The sequence below is a fragment of the Mustela erminea genome, chromosome 7 (genome assembly GCF_009829155.1).
Source record: "Mustela erminea isolate mMusErm1 chromosome 7, mMusErm1.Pri, whole genome shotgun sequence".
Classification (NCBI taxonomy): Eukaryota; Metazoa; Chordata; class Mammalia; order Carnivora; family Mustelidae; genus Mustela; species Mustela erminea.
The window spans coordinates 44,689,390-44,711,087 of NC_045620.1; the positions used below are offsets into that span (position 1 = coordinate 44,689,390).

The following is a 21,698-nucleotide window of genomic DNA, read 5'->3' on the forward strand; positions in this document are numbered from 1 at the left end:
TGCCCACTAGAAAACATATTGATGCAGGAACAACAATAGTTTTCATTTATTTGGACCTCTTTTAATAGTGTGACACAATTCACAACCGGATTTTTTGATCAACAGGGTTTAAAATCGTTTTCATGGGTGCAATTCTGGTTTTTCAAATTTTTTTTTTTGTATTTATGTCAACATTCAGCCAAAGTTGGCACAATTACACTTGTCACTCAGCTATTAGGAGGGAAAATCATAGTTGGTGTTACAGAATTATACACCCCTTATCAAACTGATACGTCTCAAAAAGACAATTGTTCCAGAACACTAGGTTTGAGTTTTCTGAAGCAGGCAAAAGCAGGCAATAAAGTCAGCTAATCCTTCACACCCGTATGTTTTACACAAATGTGTGGGTCGCTTGGAGGCCCAGCTTCAGCCACATACTACAAACTGTGTAACTGAGAGAACAATCCCTACCCTTTGGTTCTTCAAACTGCTAACCAACACACCTGAAACCACATTTCAGGGGCCACCACATAAGTCAGCTTGAGGATCTATTCACCCCCCCCCAACTCCCTTCCCCGAGAGGTCGTGGGTGAAACTCATCAGAAAAAAGAGTGAGTTTCTGTGACAGGCCCTGGGACCCGTGGGTGGAGATTAACAACCACCTCAAAAAGGATCAAGGGTTAGGATTTCTGCAACCAAGTATTACCCTTGAAAACCTTTTAGTCACACAAATGCGATCCCACATGACAATGCCGACCTTAACATTGAATCACACATTCGTGTGACAGTAAGTTTTTCTTTGCTACTTTTGAAAAAGTAGGCTGGGATTTGAAAAATGTGCAGAATGGGCTTTAGTCTACAAAATATCTGAGGAGGTCATTCTCACAACTGTCCCACATTCACAAAGTAAGTAATTTCCCAAGTCTGAGCAGGAACTTTGGCATCTCTGGGTGGACTTCAGCATTTTACCAAACCCAGGGACAACTTCAGTAAGAAGAATAGAGAAGAACCCAGGGGTCATTGATTTGGGGCCTGACACTAGCTATGTTAAGGACTTCAAGAGAATAAAGGTATTTACTCCTCACTGATGATAAAGCCTTGCCAAAGAAAGCGCTTCCGAGAGAACAATATTTGGACTTCAGTGTGCGAGCAAAGATTCTGTCTAGACAGATGCATGCCTGAACTCCCTGAGTATTTCAGCATTTGCTGTTGAGCTGGGGACATTTTGGGCTCAAATGAAGGCTGATCTTGGAATTCGATCATTTTGAACAAAGCACAGTGACAAGAAAACACCAAAGTCAATTTCCCCAAGTCTTAGGCCTGCAATCACATGCACCTGACCATGTTTCCTGAGGCCTCTGACGCTGGTATGTGGGTGTGTGATAGAGGATACCCACCCCGTTTCCAAAAATGGCTCCTTGTATTACACCCAAATATCACAGGAAGGCCAAAAGGAAGCTGGTAGGGGAAAGGGAGCACTGCATGGAGGAAAAAACGTAAAGCCAGCCAGTCAATATTTACTCTTAGAAGAAGAGAGTGTGTGTGTGTGTGTGTGTGTGTTAGAGAGAGTGAGAGAGAACCCAGCTCCGGGTGAGAGAGCGCTAGCTAAGAAGCAGGGAGAGGGGCTCGAAAGTGCCGCTTGTGAGGAGCTGTTGATTGTTTTCTGGTTGAGAGAAGAGGTGATGATAAGGCTGGGATGCGGCGAGCGCCGGGGACGGGGCCGCGAGCCGGCAGCTGTATGCTAATGCTCACAGAAACCAAGCCTCCGCATTCCCCATTAAAGCCGGCGGCCAGGAGGCCACACATCACTGAACAAATAGGCTCTCTCTAGACAAATAAAATAACACACGTTGGCCTACGGGGAGGGGGAGAGCCAGAGGGGGAGAAGGGTGGGGGAAGAGGGAGGGGGGAAGGGAAAAGAGAAGGGGAGAGAAGAGTCGGGGAGGAAAGGGACGGTCGGGCCGACGGGAGGGGAGAGGAGAGAGAGCTAGGGGGAAGGATGGGTGGTGGGGGTGGGGAGAGGGAGCCGCAAGGGTAGAACCGGAGAGAAAAAAGGGGAGAGTCTAGGGAAGAAAAAGTTGAGGGTGGCTAGACTGGAAGGCTGGAGACCGGCGGGGCGGGGGCGGGGGGGGAGCGGTCAGGATATGAGGGGAGGGAGGGTGGAGAAAGAGGCAAGGGGAGTAGGAGAAGAAGGGCAGGGGGGAATAAGAGGGAAGGGAGTGGGGCAGAGGAGCAGGGAGGCCAGAGATAGGAGTCGCGGAGGTGGGGGCGGGGTAGGAGAGGGATAGTGGGTGCAGGGAATGAACACTTACACCCAAACCCCAAAGCAGCCACAAGAAAAGGGGTACTGAGGCCAAGGCGAAGTTTGCGCCCCTTCTGGCCCGCGGGGGCCTGGGCACCTTTTGGTCCCGCCTGGGGCGGGCGACGAGGAGGATCGGAGTCGCGTGCCCTTTCCGGTCAGTTTCTGTTGCGGGTGGTGCTGCGTTTTCTGAGACGGCGGCGCGCGTGCAGTGCGGCCGCCGCTTCACAGGTGCAAGCAGTTCCCTCGTGCGCCCCACGTTGTGTCATCCCGGTCCGTTCTGTGACATTCCAGCTCTAATTGGCATAATTCTCTGCTTATGGCTTTTCCACATTTTCTGGCTTCGCCAGCACCACCCTTTCCATTGCGGGGTCCGGGAGCCTCTGGCCCCGCTCCCAGGGTCCCACCCAAGGCAAAAACAAAACAGCCCCGAGGGCACTTCACAGAGCGTGCAGTGGCCCCGACGGCACACTCGGGAGGATAAAAGGGGCAGCCAGCCACCCCGTCGGCCCCAGGCCGAATAATGGGTGCGCAGCAGATTGCCGGGGGCACTCGAAACTCAAGGGGAGGGAAATACTTGAGCGCGGTCCCTCCCCGCGCCCTGCGGAAGGCGCAGCCTCGCGGATTCTCCCTTGTTCGCTCTCTTTCATGCACTCTCCTTTTGTGTGGAATTATTTAAACGAGAGATCCATGGCAGCTTTATGCTAATGTGCCGAACAAAGACAGCGGCCCGCGGGCGGGTGCCCGGAAGGTGCCTGGAGGCCGGACCGGGCCGGGCGGGGCGGCAGGCGGGCTGCGCGTGTCTCTCGCGTGCCCCTGGGACTGACACCACAACCCCTCATTCCTGCAAACACAAAGCCTCTCCCGGGCTCGGGCCCCGCGCTCGCCCCGCGCACTAGGGAGAGGGTCCCTCCGGGACCTGACTGCGGATTCGGCGGCTGTAACGCGCCGTTCAGGCCGGGTCGCGGCAGGTGGGCAGGGAGGGCCTGGGATGCGGTTTCTGTGAGTCCCGGAGAGCGGTCCACTGCAGAATGGGAGTAGGGGTGTTGGCGGGGAAGCGCTGTCAACCCCGTCGCCCCTGGGCAGGTCGCTAAACGCGCAGCGCGGTAGGATTGCAGACCCTCCCGTTTCCGCCTCTCAGGAGCTCAGTGACCGCCTGGACAGCGCGACACCCCACCGGGCAATTCCTAGGCCGAAATCCCCGGCTTTGGGGGCCTATTTCCAAGCTTCGCGCTTTCGGGAAACTCCCCGGAACTAGACTCTTGAGCTGGGGTTCACAGTGAACCCCGGCGCTCTCCCCGACGGCTGTCTGGGACACCAGTACCGGAAAAAATAAAAAAATAAAAATAGAGCTCCCGCGGCCTCCAGCCCTTCGGCTGTCAAAGGAAGAAGCCGCAGCGGGGTCTGCAAGGATGAGAAGCACTGAGGCTGCCGAGTGTTTTCCAAAGCGCCGCTCAGGACCCCCACAGGAAGGGGAGGAGTCGCCTGAGGCCTGGGAAGGACACTTGGGGACCTGCCTTGGATCCCTTTGCTCGCCGACTCTGGTGAAGATCCTCTGGAGCGAGGCAAAGCACGGCTCAGTGTTTCCCGGATCCAACTCCACGTGGCGCCCACTCGGAATCGCAGTGCGTTAAAGGCCGGCCGCCGGGGCGCAGCGTGGTGGTGCTTTGCTCTTCCCAGAAGACAAATGTTTCAACCCGATGGCCCCGGTGGGGGGGGGGGGATTGCAGGCGCGCAGATTTTGAGAAATGAGATCACTCAGACGACAACCGAAACTTAACGACCAGGTGCAAGGCTGTACCTACTTGGAGGTTGCTGGTGTGTGCGTGCGCTCTCAGCCTAATTCTTCCCCAGTCCTGAGACTTGAAATTAGTTTCTAATACTAGCACCTTTCAAGTTTCCATTTATTTTGGCCATTCTCGTCTGAAAGCAGATTTCACTCTCCCTGGCAAGACTAAAAACCACAAACTAAGCAAAAGATCCATTGAATCTCAGTATCTCAATAGTGTTCAATAGATCCTCTAGGCTTAATTCAGAACCCGTTTGAATTCGCTGCATTCAGTAAGGATTTTGCTTTGGTTTGGTTCTTTTGCCGCCCCCCCCCCCAGCCCTCTTTACAATTATGGGTGTTGTTATTTTTAAAGGATTCACAAGGTGACTAACTCACTGTTATCTGTTGAATGAAAGCAGTGTTACACATGCAAAACCAAATACCCCGCAGTCAGTTGGGGACAGCGGGCAGAGCCCCCGCCCTATTATTCCACAATCCAGATGGGATTCGTGATTAGAAAATAAAATTGGCCAAAGCTGTCCCGGAATCCCTCTCCTACTTCTAATTTCATCAGTAGTATTAATCAGCGCCCAAAAGAGCAAGGAAATAACATCAGTTTCTTTTAGATGAAAACATATTTATAACTTTCAGATAAACTCATTTTAGAATTTCTAACTTTTCTTGAGGACTAGCATTCACCGCAAGTTAGCATTTTTAAAACGAGGGTGAGAGCTTTCAAAATATATTCCATTATATGTATTCTACTCTTTTTAGTCTGAGTTTTAAAAAAAGATCACAAACATAAAATCAAACATCTTTCCTTTTGATTAACCAACTTGATTAACCCTTTGATTAAATAAGCCTAACAAATTTCCCCATTACAACTTATTACCCATGGATTCTGGGGGAAAAAAATCTGCTTAATTTCCCCACCAGGGTATTTTTAGAGGGAAAATCCAAAAACAATTAAATACCTTCAGTGGCATTAAACATAACAAAACTCAGCATAATCTATATAGGTGCACAGAGTTTTCCAGAAAAAAATTGTCCGTTTCCTTCTTTCTCAATAAAGTGAGTGACACAACATAATAACATTTTCTGCGGCTTTGCTATTTGTTCTCTAGTGACGGGTGATCAGGCCCACTCTGCACTCGGGGTTCTGCCCAGGTACCCCGGAGATTCTGCCTTTTGTGTTCCATGGGGCGGGGCTGGAAAGAGGACGAAGGCAAAGTGCCCGATCTGGGTCCAAACGGGGCTGCCGAGGTGGTGGGTAGGAGATTGTGAGTGTGTGGATCTTCGTTGTTGTCTTTTCCTGGTGGCAAGGGTGGGAGGCAGCTTGTCCTCTCCGAGGCCGAAGCCTGCCTCTAAGGACAGATTGCCCCCACCTCCCCCCGGCCGGCAGCACGCGTCTCTTTTGCGTCCAGATTGGCCGCGACCGGCGCTCAATAGCGGGAGGTTAATTTCCTTCACAAAGGTGAAGGGGGCACGGCTCCGGGGGGGCCCCGCGCCCAGACAGGCGGCCCCTTTATTCCGCTGAGCCTTGATTGGAGCCCTTGATTTAGCATCTGATGTCAGCCGGCAGACAAAATGCCCGCTCCGAATGAAAATGCATGAGGCGGCGCAAGGAGAGCGGAAACCAACTTCAGTGGGGCGCACGCGGCCGACGGCGCGTTTCGGCCTTTGGCCAACTCCTCCCGAATCAACCCAGCCCCGCGCCTCACGCAGGCTCGGAGTGGCCTAGGTGCCAATCCTTGAGCCTCTGAGAACTTAAAAAAAAAAAAGTTCAGAAATTCAAGTTCCTTTTGGAACCCAGCCTAACCTACCACCACCACCACCACCACCACCGTCACCGCGCCCCGCCCCAGGGCTGCGTCTGCTGGCGATTAAAGTGCGGTGCCAACTGTTCCTAAAACTACAGATGAAACCTTCCAGACGCACACGGGCGCACGAAGGCCATGGACGCAAACATCGTCCCTGGCTGCAGCCTGAAGGCCAAATCCTCTACCCAAGTTTGGAAGCCCAGGGTCCCATTTTCGCTTAAGTCATCAGTCCCGTGGCCCACCCGGCCGAGGCTCTCGGCCGTCCGGGCTTTGCCGCTATTTTCGAGTTTTGATTATTTCCCAAGCACCAGGCGGAGTCCCTGCGCCTCCCCCGACCCCTCTCCCGCCCCAGCAGCCGCACTCAGATCTCCCTGGCGCCTGCTGCTGCCCACCGCCGCCCCTACCCAATCAGCGCGCACAACTTCCCCCTCCGCTCCGGCTCGCGGATTGAACCCTCCTGACATATTTGGGGCCATTCTTCTCCTTTGTTGCTATTTTGCTCGCGACCCGCGGGTAATCCCCGCGCGGGAGGGGGGCGTGCATTGTCGTGCTGATGGACGGGCCCATTTGGCGGCTCCGCGCCCCCCGGAGGAGAGACACAAAGCCCAGGCACGTGCGCCTCCCCATAGAGGAGCAGCAGACCGTGAAGGGAGGCGGGGCCGGGCGTGTGCCTGGGCCGGGCGGGGCGGCGGCGTCGGGCGGGGCGGCAGCGGGGCGCGCGCGGGGGCCCCGCGCCCTCAGGTACATCTGCCGCACCTACCGGGCGACCCCCGAGTCCCGGCCTCCTTTTTGCCGCCCCGTCGCCCTCCCACCCGACCAGGCGGAGGAGCTGCGGGAGCGCTGATTGGCTCCGGGGGAAGCGGGAGGCGAGAACAATGGCCCCCTCCCCCAGTTAAAAGGGAGCGGCTCCCGGGCCCGGGGACAGGGACGCGCGTGCAGGGCGCAGAGCTGGGCCGAGCCGCCGCCAGTGCCACGCGAGTCCCGCAGCCGCCGCGTCCGGGCCATGGGCCGGGGGCACTGAGGGCCGCCAGGGCCGAGCGCGGAGGTGGGACCGAGCCAGTGCCTTGCCCTCGCGCCGCGCCAACATGCCCCGCGGCTTCCTGGTGAAGCGCAGCAAGAAGTCCACGCCCGTGTCCTACCGGGTCCGCGGCGGCGAGGACGGCGACCGCGCGCTGCTGCTCTCGCCTGGCTGCGGGGGCGCCCGCGCCTCGCCCCCAGCGCCGAACGCCGGGCCGGGACCGCTGCTGCCGCCCGCCGAGCGCGCCCATGCGGCGCTCGCTGCCGCGCTCGCCTGCGCGCCGGGCCCGCCGCCGCCCCCGCCGGGCCCGCGGGCCGCGCACTTCGGCAACCCCGAGGCCGCGCACCCAGCGCCGCTCTACAGCCCCACGCGGCCGGTGAGCCGCGAGCACGAGAAACACAAGTACTTCGAGCGCAGCTTCAACCTCGGGTCACCGGTCTCCGCAGAGTCCTTCCCCACGCCCGCCGCTCTGCTCGGAGGCGGCGCCGGCGCCGGCGCCGGCGTGAACGGCACGGGCGGCGGCGGCACCTGCGGCGGCGACCCGCTGCTCTTTGCGCCCGCCGAGCTCAAGATGGGCACGGCGTTCTCCGCGGGCGCCGAGGCGGCCCGCGGCCCAGGTCCTGGTCCCCCGCTGCCCCCCGCAGCCTCCCTGCGGCCCCCGGGGAAGCGGCCCGCGCCCCCCACCGCCACCGCCGCCGAGCCGCCCGCCAAGGTAGCCAAGGCCCCGGGCGCCAAGAAGCCCAAAGCCATCCGCAAGCTGCACTTCGAGGACGAGGTGACCACGTCGCCTGTGCTGGGGCTCAAGATCAAGGAGGGCCCAGTGGAGGCGCCGCGGGGCCGGGCGGGGGGCGCGGCGCGGCCGCTGGGCGAGTTCATCTGTCAGCTCTGCAAGGAGGAGTACGCCGACCCGTTCGCGCTGGCGCAGCACAAGTGCTCGCGCATTGTGCGCGTGGAGTACCGCTGCCCCGAGTGCGCCAAGGTCTTCAGCTGCCCCGCCAACCTGGCTTCACACCGCCGCTGGCACAAACCGCGGCCTGCGCCCGCTGCCGCCCGCGCGTCCGAGCCTGAAGCCGCTGCCAGGGCTGAGGCGCGGGAGGCGACAGGCGGCGGCAGCGACCGCGACACGCCGAGCCCCGGCGGCGTGTCCGAGTCGGGCTCCGAGGACGGGCTCTACGAGTGCCACCACTGCGCCAAGAAGTTCCGCCGCCAGGCCTATCTGCGCAAGCACCTGCTGGCACACCACCAGGCGCTGCAGGCCAAGAGCGCGCCGCCTGCGCCTCCGGCTGAGGACCTACTGGCCTTGTACCCTGGGCCTGACGAAAAGGCTCCCCAGGAGGCGGCCGGCGACGGCGAGACGGCCGGCGTGCTGGGCTTGAGCGCGTCGGCCGAGTGCCACCTGTGCCCGGTGTGCGGGGAGACGTTCCCCAGCAAGGGAGCCCAGGAGCGCCACCTGCGCCTGCTGCACGCCGCCCAGGTGTTTCCTTGCAAGTACTGCCCGGCCACCTTCTACAGCTCGCCCGGTCTCACGCGGCACATCAACAAGTGCCATCCGTCCGAGAACAGACAGGTGATCCTCCTGCAGGTCCCCGTGCGTCCGGCCTGCTAGAGCGCGCCCTCCACCCCGGCCCCCACTCCCCGCCCCGGAACTGTGCCTTCTCTTGGAGACCCACGAGGAGAGCGCGCCCTGCGCGCCCTGAACCCGCGTCCGCGCCGGGGGCGCCCACCCCCGGTGAAAGTGTTGTCTCCGCTTCTCTCGGTGTGGCGTGACGGTAACCCCGGTCCTCTCGTTGTGACTCCTTTTGGACCCCCACCCCCACCCCTTTTGCGTTGTGTCCCCTTTCCCCACTTGGCGCAACAGGAGCCCGTCTCTTTTCTGTACAAGAGGGAAAAGCTGTACGCGTTTGTCTCGTGGTTGGAAGCTTCCCCCTTGGAGCGGAGAGCTGTTTTTCTTGCTAGTATTCGCTGTGTTCATGGTCTAGAAATGCGGTTTGCTCTCGCCTACCAATCTCTGCTCTCTATGTATGTAGCGTACGGGTTGTTTTGGGTGAATCTTGAGGAATAAATGCCTTTATATTTCACAGGCTGTAAATTGAACTTCCCACACGATTAGCTTTATTATGGCTTGTGAACTGCTGGAGTCTGGCTTTACCTTTTTGTATGTGAACAAATCAAATTGCTTAAAAAAGAGTTTTCTTTAGTATAGCCACAAATGCCTTGAACTGTTGTCTGTTTGGGATTGTTTTTGGGGGGAGGGAAGGGAATATTCAGAAAATGCTGTAGAAACTGCCTCAATACTTCACATAAGACTCTTTGGTTTGATCATCTTTGTTGAGGTAGGACTATATGAGTTCTCTCTAAATGTATATGTTGATTTATGAGTAATTGTTATTTATTCTTTATTTATTTATATTAATTATGAAGATTATGATATTATTTGATTGCAGGTCTTTTTTTTTTTCTTTTGGTACGCTTCCCCCCCTTGCCACTCTTGACATTTCACTGTGCATTTTAGAAGAGAGCCTTTTTCTAAAGGGATCTGTTAAAAGTTTTAACTTTTATACCTATCTGAGCGAATTACAGACAACCTACCATTTTATTCTGCTTGGAGGGACCCTGGAGCCCTCATACAACTGACAGCTCTTACTTTTAAATGCAATCTCTTTTCTACATACATTATTTTCTTAATTGTTAGCTATTTATAGAAAGCTTCAATAGAACTGTTTCAACTGTATAACTATTTACTATTCAAATAAAAATATTTTCAAAGTCAAAGTAAGATGGATTTATTTCTGCACCATGCGGCTTCCATAAAGATCTGAAATTATTTCTTAAAATGCGTGTTTTTTTATTTAAGAAAAAAAAAAATCCCGCCACCCTCACTAGGATCATGGGCGTTAGAGCCTGAACCTCTAGGCTCTACCCTCTGCCCCTTCAAGGGTGTCCCTCTGAAACAGCTGACTGGAGCAGAAGGCTTGTCAGGAACCCTTGGAAATGCACTGGAAGGTGGGGTTAGGATGAAAGTTGTGGAGACTTTCAGGGAAATCTACATAAGTGTCCACAAGAATCTACCCTTTTGACCAGGAGATGTAGAGACACTGCTTGAACTTAGAAGATCCTTCAGAAGTCCTGACAATTTGGGGCTTGGGGTAACAGTAACTCCTCACATAAATAAGGTGGGTAGTTTTGGGTCCTTGAGTATCAACTAGAAAAAGGTAGAAACGATTAAATAGTCAGATTGGCAAAGTAAGGGAAACAAACCAGATCACAACAGAAGTTAAACAACTGGGTTTGGGGTAAAGGCTCAAAAATGATTTTTCAATCAGGTGAGCAATCTGCTTTTGGGGGGGGAAATGGAACACCATCTATTTGAGGTATTAGATTTAATAACAGGTCATTACAATGTGTCACTCAGCTCTTTGAAGAACAATTATGATGCTCACCAGTTAATATTTCAAGTTGTTTTCCTCTCTTTGAAATTCTCCTTTTTGGTGCTGTGCTCAACATCAAAAGTGTACATTTCCTTTTGTGGTGTGTTTTGCTACTTTTTTCCCTGAGGCCCCACCTGAAATTGAACGTTTGTCCATCAAAGGGATTTCAGAAATCTGCCCGGAAAGGGCAGCCTGTCTGAAGGACGTAGACAGGCTGACGGTGGGAAGGACAGTTCCTGAGAAAACTTGGAAGAATTGGGAAAGATCATTTCTCAGATTCTGAGCCTCAAGTGTGGTGCAGGAGAAGATTAGTAAAAGACCCAGCTGTCAGGAACACTGAATATTCCTCCCTATGAGCGCCTGGCAACAGGCTCAGAATGACAATGGAGAAGCCACTACAGGTGAGTTGGTTCAGGGACAGATTACACGTTGCCCTTTATTGCTGATGACTATGTATATTTATTAACAGTTGGGGAAAATACTGGAGGACAAAAATCTCCGTGCTTGTACAAAATGAAAGCACGAGGGGAAAAAACATTATTTATAACATCCTGGGAAGTTTGAATGAAACAAAATAAAACTCAAATTGGCAGGCTGTTGGCTGTCCTGCCTGAGGGACACTCACCCGAGAGTTTTTCAATGTCCTCTCTACATCACACCGTACGCTCAAAGATTCCTCCTACTGAGGCTCAGTGCGCATTCGATGCCAACAGAAAGTTTCCTGGAAGGCCCGACAGTTGGCCACACACGGCAAGTGAGGCCTGTCTGCAGGAATGGTAGCTTGTCATCTGTGTTTGGCCCACTGGTTTTCTTGTCCATAATCATAAAGCATAAATTCTAAGATCCACATTCATGAGGGTAAACAAAATTTGGTTGTTGGCAAATGTGGTCTTTCATCTCCGGCGGGAATGTATTTCTGTGAACCAAATATACCTTTTCTAAAATAGAAACTAGAATTTCATTGGTATGATACTTTTGGGGAAATTATATAGAAAATTGAACCCAGGGGCACCTGGGTGGCTCAGTGGGTTAAAGCCTCTGCCTTCAGCTCAGGGTCCTGGGATCAAGCCCCACATCCGGCTCTCTGCTCAGCAGGGAGCTTGCTTCCTCCTCTCTCTCTGCCTGCCTCTCTGCCTACTTGTGATCTCTGTCTGTCAAATAAATAAATAAAAATTAAAAAAAAAAGAAAGAAAATTGAACCCATTAAAGCTGACTAAATGGTGTCCAAGAAGTAGACAAGGTTTGTCTATTTCAAAGTTATGTCCTTGGGGTCATTAGGATGTTCCACAGAAAGGAGATCAGATTCTCTCTCCATCTCTCTCTATTTTTTTCATCCCTCCCTGGATTATATGTTCACAAGGATCCTTGTTATACAATACCAAGTGGAAATGGCCTCACCTTCTTTATAAATATGCAAAGGATGCCGAGAACACCCCGTGTGTCTGAGAACATCCTGCTCCAAGCTTGGACAACTTGCTTCCCTGGAACCCACGGAGACAGCCATGCCCACTGCAGCAAGGGACTGGGAAGAGGGAATGGGGGTAAGGAAAAGGGGCAAGACCAAAGAGGGAGGAGCTCAAAGAGGGGGCCAAATACAGGAAAGGATTTTATTTTTGCTGGTTCTATTCCTACACAGAGATGGTGTCATAAAAGCAAAAAGCTGCTCCGGGCTCCCTGGTTCTGAAGTGAGCCTGCAGCTTTGCCCCTTTCTCCAGAGTTGATAATGTCCTCCGGATTCATGTTTCCCTGGAGGCCTGGAGAAGTCAGGGCCACTCCAGGCCTCAGAGCAGAAACGGTGGACTGGAGCAATGCCCGGCTGCAGCGGCCTGACCCGGGGCCCACCTACTCAAAGGCCTCTGCTTGGAGACCCGGGATTCCTTCTGTGTTCCACCTTCCATTAGGCGCTCCCCCTGCCTTCAGAGGATCCCAGGGCCCACTGCTGGGCTCAGTCAGGGAGTCCCCAGGGTACACAGGCTCCAGGGTAACTGGGGGGGCCCAGAAGCCAGGCCAGAGGCTCCCCAGCAGCCCATGATGACCCATCAGGGAGCAGAGTGGAAGCCTGGAGCCTGGCAAGACGGCAGCTGTGCGCTGGCAGGGCTCCTGCAGGGACCAGGGTACATAAGTTTGTGTGGGGCAATGCCAGTCTGCAGGCAGATGTTGCCCAGCACATCTGTGCTGGAGGCTGCTGACCATGAGGGCCCAGCATCTCCCCTTGGCCTCCGGGGCTGGGCTCCCGAGTGGACCGGCCACCTCCTCCCAGCAGCTACACCCCTGTCTCCATTCCCTGAACTTCGTTCTACATCCCTCCACAAAGTCTTTGAACAAAGCAAGGCAGGAGCATCTCTCCACAGTCCTAGTGAATAGATAACACCATAGTGTTCTTCAACCATTGAATCTCTTGCGAAAAGAGAAAGGGTCTAGGATGTGGCTCAGGCAATCTCCTTGGCTCTGCAGGTCCCTCTGTTATCTGCCGGCCTCTGGCTCTTCATCTGTAAGCCAGAGACAGTGGGGCTCTGCAAGGTCCATGAGCCATTTGAGGAGGGTTCCTGAGGCCGGGAGAGGATAAGGCAGCAAAGACTGGAAAGGGAGCAAGGGTCCTCGGTACAGGCAGGAGCAAACCTTTCTCCTGAGCGTGTTCTCCAGGTTTAGGATTGATTATGAATCCGCTGGTCTGTAGCAGGCAGGCTTTGAGCAAGACTTGCTATCCTCTTGAGGAAGGGACATTTGGGTCTCCTGGAGGAAGTTTCTAACTGACCCTTAGTGTGTGGGGTCACTTAGAATGACATACACACACAGCGATGCATCACACAGCATCTCACAGCACCAGGTTCGGCCAGAGAGACCTGTACAGCTTGGTGGTTGAAGGTACAAGCTGTGAGGTTTGGGGAAGGCCACAGGGGAGTGGCAGAGAGAGCCCCCATACAGTGACAAAGCACCCCAGCATGGGAGAGTGAAATGAACAGCACGCGAGCACCTCCATCCCCCTCTGATCGCCAAAGTGGTACCAAAGCTCGGTACAGTATGGCAGTCTAAAGACCCCTGGGATTCTAACCCTAAATTATGGAATTATTTGGTTAATGTTTTGGTACTCTAACTGGAAGGCAATCGCCTGAAAGTCCCATTCAGCTGAGAAAAACTTCAAATGCATCTTCAAGTTAAATATATCTAATATATTGAAAGAACCCTGTTGTTTTATATTACCAATCTGCAGCATTAAGTGGCCAAAAGAGGGAATGTGTGGTATACTCACGACTCCTAGGCTCTTTCTCTAACAGGGACTTACATCAGCATCACAAGAGAAGTTCAGAAGTGAGATCTGGTCCCTCTGCCCACAATGTCTGCACCCAGTGGCCCTAGGGAAAGAACGATTCCCAAATACCCGGGGTGGAGACACCCCGGGTGTCTTGAGGGATTGCTCAAGGTCCTGGGCACCCTCGTGCCCCCCTGGCACGTTGGTCAGTCAAGTGAGGCCAGGTGTGTCGAGATCACAGGAAGAAGGTGTGAGAGAAGACAGCACCTAACTTCCCAGGGATTTCCATGAATAGGGAATTTTTTTTTTTTTTTTCACCAGAACTAGGGAACTCCTGCTTCCTTCTGAGGTTGCTAAGGAAACTTAAATAATTTTCAAGGATTCATCAACATCTTGTCTTGTGCAAGCAACCAGCTATAGGTTTGGGTATCACCAAGGCAATTTCCCAGCAAGAGGATTTTCTGTAGACAAATGAATCCTGTGTCTTTGGACATTCCTTATGAGGAACTGTGGGTGGGGGCGGGGCAGGGAGTACTACATGCCAGGTTGGATCTGGAAAGCAACAGAGACCAATGAGAGGTGTCGCCAGCAAGGCACCTCTGATGGGCCTTTGTGGTGAAGAGAATTGATTTCTTACAGCTGGTGAGAGAAACAACTTGGCTCACGAATTTAACATCCACAACCTTCTTTTTTTTTTGGTCATCCTTAAGGCCTGATATGCTTCTCAGAATCACAGAACATATTTGAGCATCTGATTTGAAGCCAGTTAACATATTTTCACTGACCCAAACACACACCCCTTCATCTCTTAAGCCCGAACTGTCGTCGTCTGTGTCCCCACATACTTTCATTGTGGGTTTGGGTGGTTGCATCTGGAAAGTGAAACATTCCAGACGCGATGATCCCTCTGGCAGGATATATGGAGACCAGATGGGGTGCGGGATAAGCATGTTCGTCTTATTTGAAGATTTCTATACTGTGCCGATCTCTTGGTGGCATTCCCACACAAAGCGTCCCTACCGATGTGTTTGCCTTAGCTCGTGGCATGAGCTGCACTACGGGGATGAACCGTTCGTAGGATGTTTGCTATATGGAAATGAAACCTATAGAATGTTTACCTCGGGGCAGAGCACATTCAGAGGCGTGAGTGCTGGGAGCTCGTGTTTGGAGCAGGTCAGATTCACACCGTGCAGTATACCCAGTGTCTATGGGAAGCTCATCCACACACTTTGCATTCCTAGTTTACCGTGTTGCTTCCCACCACAACCCACGCGTTTGCCGTTCCTTCCACTTGGTTTGAGCCGGGACACTGAGCATCACAGAGCAGGAAACAATAATGGCAGGAACTTCAACCTGAATCCATTATTCTCCTTTTCCACTCATCAAAAAAGGCCCTTTTATTCTAATGCAACATCTGCTTCATCTCTGTTGTTCAGGACCAGGGCCCCGACGCAATGCTCCTTCTCAAACACCACAGCCAGGTGTCACACCTGACGGTGACAGGAGGAACAGACTGAGCCAAGAGGCTATTGTCTGCTGAATCTGATAGGAAGCAGGGGACGTGTCAGTGCGCGGAAGGCTTTCAGAGGAGGTTCTTTTTACAGGAGGAAAAAAATATAGGCTACAATTTCCTGTGAGCACAAAGAACAGAAAAGGACGGGGAACTTGGGCTGAAAACCATGTGTCCAATATTGCCAATTTAAAGCTTGTCGCACCATCGGATTACAGTTCTTTCCTCCTGCTCTGGGTTCTACCGTCTTACATAAAACAAACCTCAATCATTCTAGGATACAGCTACTAAGAGGGCAGAAGATGGGCAGAAACTCACAGGAATAATATCCATAAAAATGAACTGTCAGGGACACAAGGTGACAAACCAGATTGCAGTCTTTGTCCAGATCCAAACAGAATCATATTAGATCTCATAAAATATATTACACTTCCTTCTTTCTTTCTTTCTCTTCCTTCCTTCCTTCCTTTCACTCATCTCTTCAAAAAAAGACCTTTATAGCTTCTTTTGAGCAGTGTTCTTATCCTTGATATCTTCTTGAGAGTTTTCCCATGAATATCTTGATAATTCACCAAACACCAATTATAGTTTTAAATTATTTTTAGGGAAACATTTACCTACTGAAGAGTTCAGATTTGTATCAGAAAATGTTTTGCTTTATTAATCATAGAGAAAATCGTGATTTCCCCCATTTTACTTTCCAAATTTGGGGATTTGGCTTAAAGAGAACTCAAAAAAATTTAAACACATATTATATAGTACCTAGACTTGTTTGTTGCAGCAACTGTGATCTTCAACCTTCAAAGGTTGTACTGAGATTCCAGAATTATTGCCATTATTGTGGCACTTCACTATTTCTACCATTATAACAGTGGAGGTTAACCCAGGAGTCAGCTGACCCAGCAGTCAGCTGACCAAATCTGGTCATGAGCCTGTTTTTCTCAATAAAGTTTTATTGGAACATGGCCACCCTCGTTTGCTTACTATTGTCTATGTCTGTGTTCAGACCTCAATGGCAGAGATTCCTCATCTTGATAGAGACTCTATGGGTGTACATAAAACTTAAAATACTTACTATTTGGCCATTGATGGAAAAGGTTTTCCCTCTCCTGTACCAGACAAAAGAATTGTGCAGTAATGGTTTATAGAACTCTGACATGCCTGCCCTTGATTAGATGGAAACATGGTCCTAATGAGAAGTAGGCTTGGCTCAGCTGTGCCTTGACTGCCACAGATGCAAAATTGAGGTGTCACTGCCTGTTTTTATAAGTGCCACTGCCTCAGGCACCACTTTTTTTTTTTTTTAATTTTATTTTTAAGTCATCTCTATATCCACTGTGGAGCTCGACAAACTCACAACCCTGAGATCAAGAGTCCCACGCTCTACTGACTGAGCCAACCACACACCCCTAGGCCCCACCTTTAAAACCCTAAATGCTTAAATGAGGAATTTAACTAAGTGGGTAGCTGCCTCCGAGGTAGTTTTCTTAATACTTTTCCTGTTTGTCATGTCAGCTGGAGTGGATCTTGGGCAATACATGCAACTTCTCCTCTGTCATGTCATCCACAAAAACCCAAACAAATGGGAGAGGGACGGTGTCTCCTGGTTTAAAGGTCTTTTCCTCAGGGCAAACATGGCTGAATTTGTTGAGTGAAATGACAACTGTTAGACCGAGTCACAGTGAATTAGTTTTGATTGGTAAAAATCAAAAATTTAATAGCAACCATTTCATATGGTTCAATCTAACATTTCAAGGGTTTGGGTAGTCATCGGCTTGACAATTTGATTTAAAGCCAGAAGATAACCTTAATTCTAGATTGATCAGTTTTAAGGTAATACTAACTGAAAAGCAGCAAACACTTTCATGACAATGGCTGACCTTGCTTAATTTTGCAAATATTTGGGCATTTGGGACATTTAGATCCGATGTCCAACAGTGGGAAGTCAGCTCTGATGAGCAGTTCCCAACTTCTACTTGAAACGTTTCCTGAAGTACTTTTCTGACCCAGCCTCACCGGTGTATCAACTATGGCAGCAACAGTGGAGAACATTCTTTGTACCTTTCAAAGCCTGGCGACTCAAGAGTATAGACTGTGAGCCCATGGCATTGGTGCCACCTGAGAGCTGGTTAGAAGTACAGATTTGCAGTCCCCACCCCAGATCTACCAAATCAGAATCTGCATTTCCATAAGAGCCCCAGTGGGTCCCTGTACACGTTGGTGTTTAATGTGTGCGGCTGAGAGTGTGAGGTCTTTGATGTATGTGGAGTCTTCCCAGTTGTTGCCACTGGCAGTAAGTTTGGCCTGGGAAGGGTAGATGGCATGAAGTCTTAACCAGAAACCATGAACCCCAACTACTGGTGGATTTGTAACAGCAAGAATAGCTAAAATTCTTTGAAACTTTCTCCCTCCCCTTCTCTAAGGCCTTAATATGAATTACTCATTGACTTCTCACAATTACTCTATGAGGTTGTGCAGATTACCCCCATGCAATAGATGGGGAAATGGAAGGCCCCAGAAGACAACATGACCAGTAAGTGGGGACACTTAGTTGAGAGTAAGAGGAAACTGGCTCACAGAGATAAACCTTGAAGAGGATGAGTGTGTCAGTGTGGGAGAATTCAGTGATAGTGAAATACAAGAGTCTTGACTCCATCTTCTTGTCAAGGGGCTACCAAAACATGGAGCATGATCTGGTGGCATAAGAACATATAGGGTTCTAATCCCTAAAGCACGGAAACACCTGATTTGTGTTTTGACAATCTGACTCTAAAGGAATAGCCTGGAATTTCCACCTCAGGGAGAGGAGGCACGTAGGTCACCATTTCAAGCTAGCTTTTTCTTGTACGTTGGAGAAACTTCTTCCTTCTGTGTGACCCACCCTGCAAATACAACTAAGCAGCACTCATGGGAAATCGGGTAATTCAGCATCCGGGCATTGTAACTAAGGCCCTCACACTGGCACATCTGCAGTACCAAATTCGTAGATTGGAATCACTCTGGCTTTGCTTTCACGGGCTGAAGAAGCGAACCTCAAGAGGGAGACATGTTTAAATTCATGGCGAACAATGAATGGAGTTTTAGGCAGCACCACAGTGAAGACATCAGTTGGGGCTAGCACGCCCACGTGCCTTCTGTCCATTCTCTACCTTTCACTTTGGTTCTAAAAGCACTTGGTTGTGGAAATCACAGCTCCACACCTGCCAGCAAGTTAACAGACCATCCCAGAACCATGGCAACCGGCAAGAGTGAGAGAAGGAAAAATCCCTGAGCACGCGTTGTTAAGCACTTCCTGCTCAGCCTCAACCAAGGGCAGCCAATGCTGAGAAGAAAAGGGGCCAGTCCCAAACTCCCAGTCTGAGGCACACAGCCGAGTCACTTTGAAGAAAAGTTGTCAATAAAAAATTTAATGTTGTGCCTCTAAAATAAAGTAATTTCCAAGTAATGGATTCTGATGAGACTAGCAGTCTCCTTTTATCCTCCCCCTAGGATGGGATTTCACAAATTCACGAGCAACGGGACCTTGTTTGTTCTCCAGCATGCCGTGGCAGTCAGGTGCCAGGGCTCAGAGCACCAATGCCTGCTGTCATCATCTTGTCTCCACTATTTAAGAACCATGTGGCCCTGGGCGAGTTAATCTCTCTACCCATTTTCTCACTGATGCAAGGAAGAAAGAGTAGTACCCACTCATACTGGACATTGATCACTCTTTCTGCAAACCCTGTACCTTTTGAACACTCTTCCTCTGTTTGGATAATTTCCCATTCCATGAGTCCTGCTTCCCCAAAGCAGGACCCAGAAATCATTTTCTCCAGACTCCCTTGCAGCTAGACTCTGCTGGAAGAAAATGGAACTGATCATCATCTTCTAATAAGGTCCCCCTCACAGCGTGGGGTAGAAGGGTTCAACCGCTAACCAGTTCCCATGAGATATGGATGTAGACAAGAGACAGGAAGGAGGTACACCAGGTGCAGTTGGCACAGGTGAGAGACGTGGAGAACATCTGTCTCTCAGAGGTGGTGAGTGCCAGCTGCAGCTGGACTTGTCTGGCACGGTGACTGGTGTGTTGCTCCTGGCTCTTTTTGCCCCAAAGCCTTTTATGTGGCCCTCTTGGACCCTGTAAGGTAGCCAAGAGCATTTAGTAAGTTCTTTATCTACTTCAGCTCACCAAAATGCATTTAGCTGTCTGCCACGAGGTGCCACCCAAGGCTGTTGTGGCGACCGAGTTATTTAGGTCAAGTGCTTGTAAGAACTCATTCTTGTTATTTTGAGTTCTTTGATGTCTATTAGATCCCCCCACAGGATGTGAGAGAATACTGATTCTAAATTTCCTATAATGTTAATGCCATGTGGTGCAAGTTTTAGAACATTTCTGCAAACTCTCTGACGTGTCTTGTGTTGAGCGGTGGCGCCCGTGACCCTCCCTTGAAACCGAATGCCCTTTGTGACTGCTCTTCAAATAGAATGCAGTGGAAGGGACACTGTGTGACTTCTGAGACCAGGTTAGCAAAGGCCATGTGGCTTCCACCTGGGTCTTTCTTGGGGAGCTCATCTCCGTGCTGTGGGGAAGCCAAAGCTGCACACAGAGGCCCCGTTGTAGGGGTCCTGCTGACAGTCAGCACTGACTATGGACCCGGAGCTGATGCCTGCTCCCTCCGGCCTCAGAACATCTGTGTGCGAGCCCTGGGGAGAGCAGAGGAGACTCTGTAGTTAACAGAAGGTGTTACAGTCGTTTTAGGTGTACAATATAGTGATGTAAATTGATGTGGTCAGGGTCCGGAGGAAAAGGGTCTTCACCCATCTTTTTCACCATTGTGCTGCTGAAAGCGCCATTAGAATGCGCCATTGTCTGCATGTGTCTTCTGCGTGTTGTCTTCTCCTCATCTTCAGACAACCATTAGGTCAATTATCATGACCATGTAGTGACAAATCATCCCCAAACTTGGTAGCTTAGAAGGACAGTAGTCATTTGCTACATTAGGTTGTTTCCGTGCATCAGGAATTCCGAAGCAACCTGGCGGAGGACTCTGGCTTGGGCTCCCTCATGGAAGGATGGTTCCATGTCAGCTGGAGCTGCGGTCCCATGCAGGATTGACTGGGGCCGGAGGACCCTCTTCTGGAATGACTCCCTCCCACGGCTGTCCATGTCCACAGCACCGCTTGGGTGTCCTCACTGCCTGGTGCCTGACTGTCCCCAGAGCAAGCCATCCAAGGGGCCACGGTGGGAGCTGCATTACCTTTACAACCTAATATCAGAAGCCACCCCATCACTTCTGCTGTATCCTCTAAGGGGCCACATCAGTCATCTCTGAATCGGTGTGGCAGGGACTACACAGCGGTATGGAGGCCTGGAGGCTATGATCACTGGGGCCATCTTTGATGCTGGTCACCACGATCAATATTATTATCCTAATGCACAGGTGGGGAAGCAAGAGTCAGAATGGTTGGCGCTCAGGGACTCCAGGCCACCTTGAGAGTGCACAGCCGGAGGCCTCAGTCTCCCCCCAACAAATATCTCATTTTAGTGTGGCTGAAATTCTACCTTTTGCGTGGATGCCCCTCTTTAAAATATTTTTCCTTTTCTGAAGCTGATAGGTAATTTAATGAGTCCCCAAACATGGGAAGACATAGATTCTAACTTCATGTTTTGTTTTGTTTTGTTTTAAGATTTTATTTATTTATTTGAGAGAGAAAGAGACAAAGACAGAGAGCATGAGCAGGGCAGAAGGGCAGATGGAGAGGGAGAAGCAGACTCCCCTCTGAGCAGGGAGCTCAAAGCAAGGCTCGATCCCAGGACCCTGAAATTATGACCTGAGCTGAAGGCAGACGCTCAACCAACTGAGCCACCAGGTGCTGCCCCTCTTCCCTGCCCCCCCTTTTAAATATACAACTCCAAAACTGACTTTATAGAATTCTAGAACAATCAAATAGTCTGTGAGGGCTAAAATGACATAAACTCTCTGAGTCAGTAATTTCACTGTTGGGAATTTGTGTTCTAGAATGAAAAGCAATGGTATGCCAGGCTTTACGTGGGATAGTGTTTGCTGCAGGCACATCTGTTATAACAGACATTGGAAACTACCTGAATGCCTGCAGATGGGTTAAGAAAGGTACTTCTGTTTGGAGGAATAATATGCACCACTTAAAAAGGATAAATTAGGAGGACAGGTGCCCATGACATATTGCAAAGTTTAAAGAAGTTAGAATGGCATGTATTGTATGGTGCTTCTTCTGTACATAAGAAAGCCCTGTTATCTTCATGTGTGTTTGCATTATTCTGGAGAGTATCTGCTTGTCGACTAGATGGGGTGGGGGGTTAGAAAGAAGACAGATCATTAGTTTTTGAAGGAAAACATATATAGAAATACACGGTGTAAAATACAAATCTGTACTTTTGCATTTTGTTAAACTCTCATAGGTTGTTAGTGCATACATCTTCCCTGATCTGAGGTTTCTTACCGGCATCCTGTCCTCCTCTTCAAGTAGAAACAGCTCCAAGGTGGCCTTTTCCTGGTTCCTTAAAGTGAAGATGCCCAGATTTCTCTGAAGGCAGGCTGTAGAAATAACTGTTTCTAGCGCACCCATAATCGGCCATCAACATGGAAGAAGAAATGGGGTGACAT

The 21,698-nt window shown here is 50.9% G+C and overlaps 1 protein-coding gene across 1 annotated transcript; it reads left to right on the top strand.

Annotated features, from left to right (window-relative positions):
- Positions 1 to 6,628: 6,628 nt before the first annotated feature.
- On the top strand, positions 6,629 to 9,659 carry INSM1 (INSM transcriptional repressor 1). Its single transcript, XM_032351546.1, has one exon. The coding sequence runs from the start codon at positions 6,955 to 6,957 to the stop codon at positions 8,491 to 8,493; it is 1,539 nt and encodes a 512-aa protein (XP_032207437.1). The 5' UTR covers positions 6,629 to 6,954; the 3' UTR covers positions 8,494 to 9,659.
- Positions 9,660 to 21,698: the final 12,039 nt, after the last annotated feature.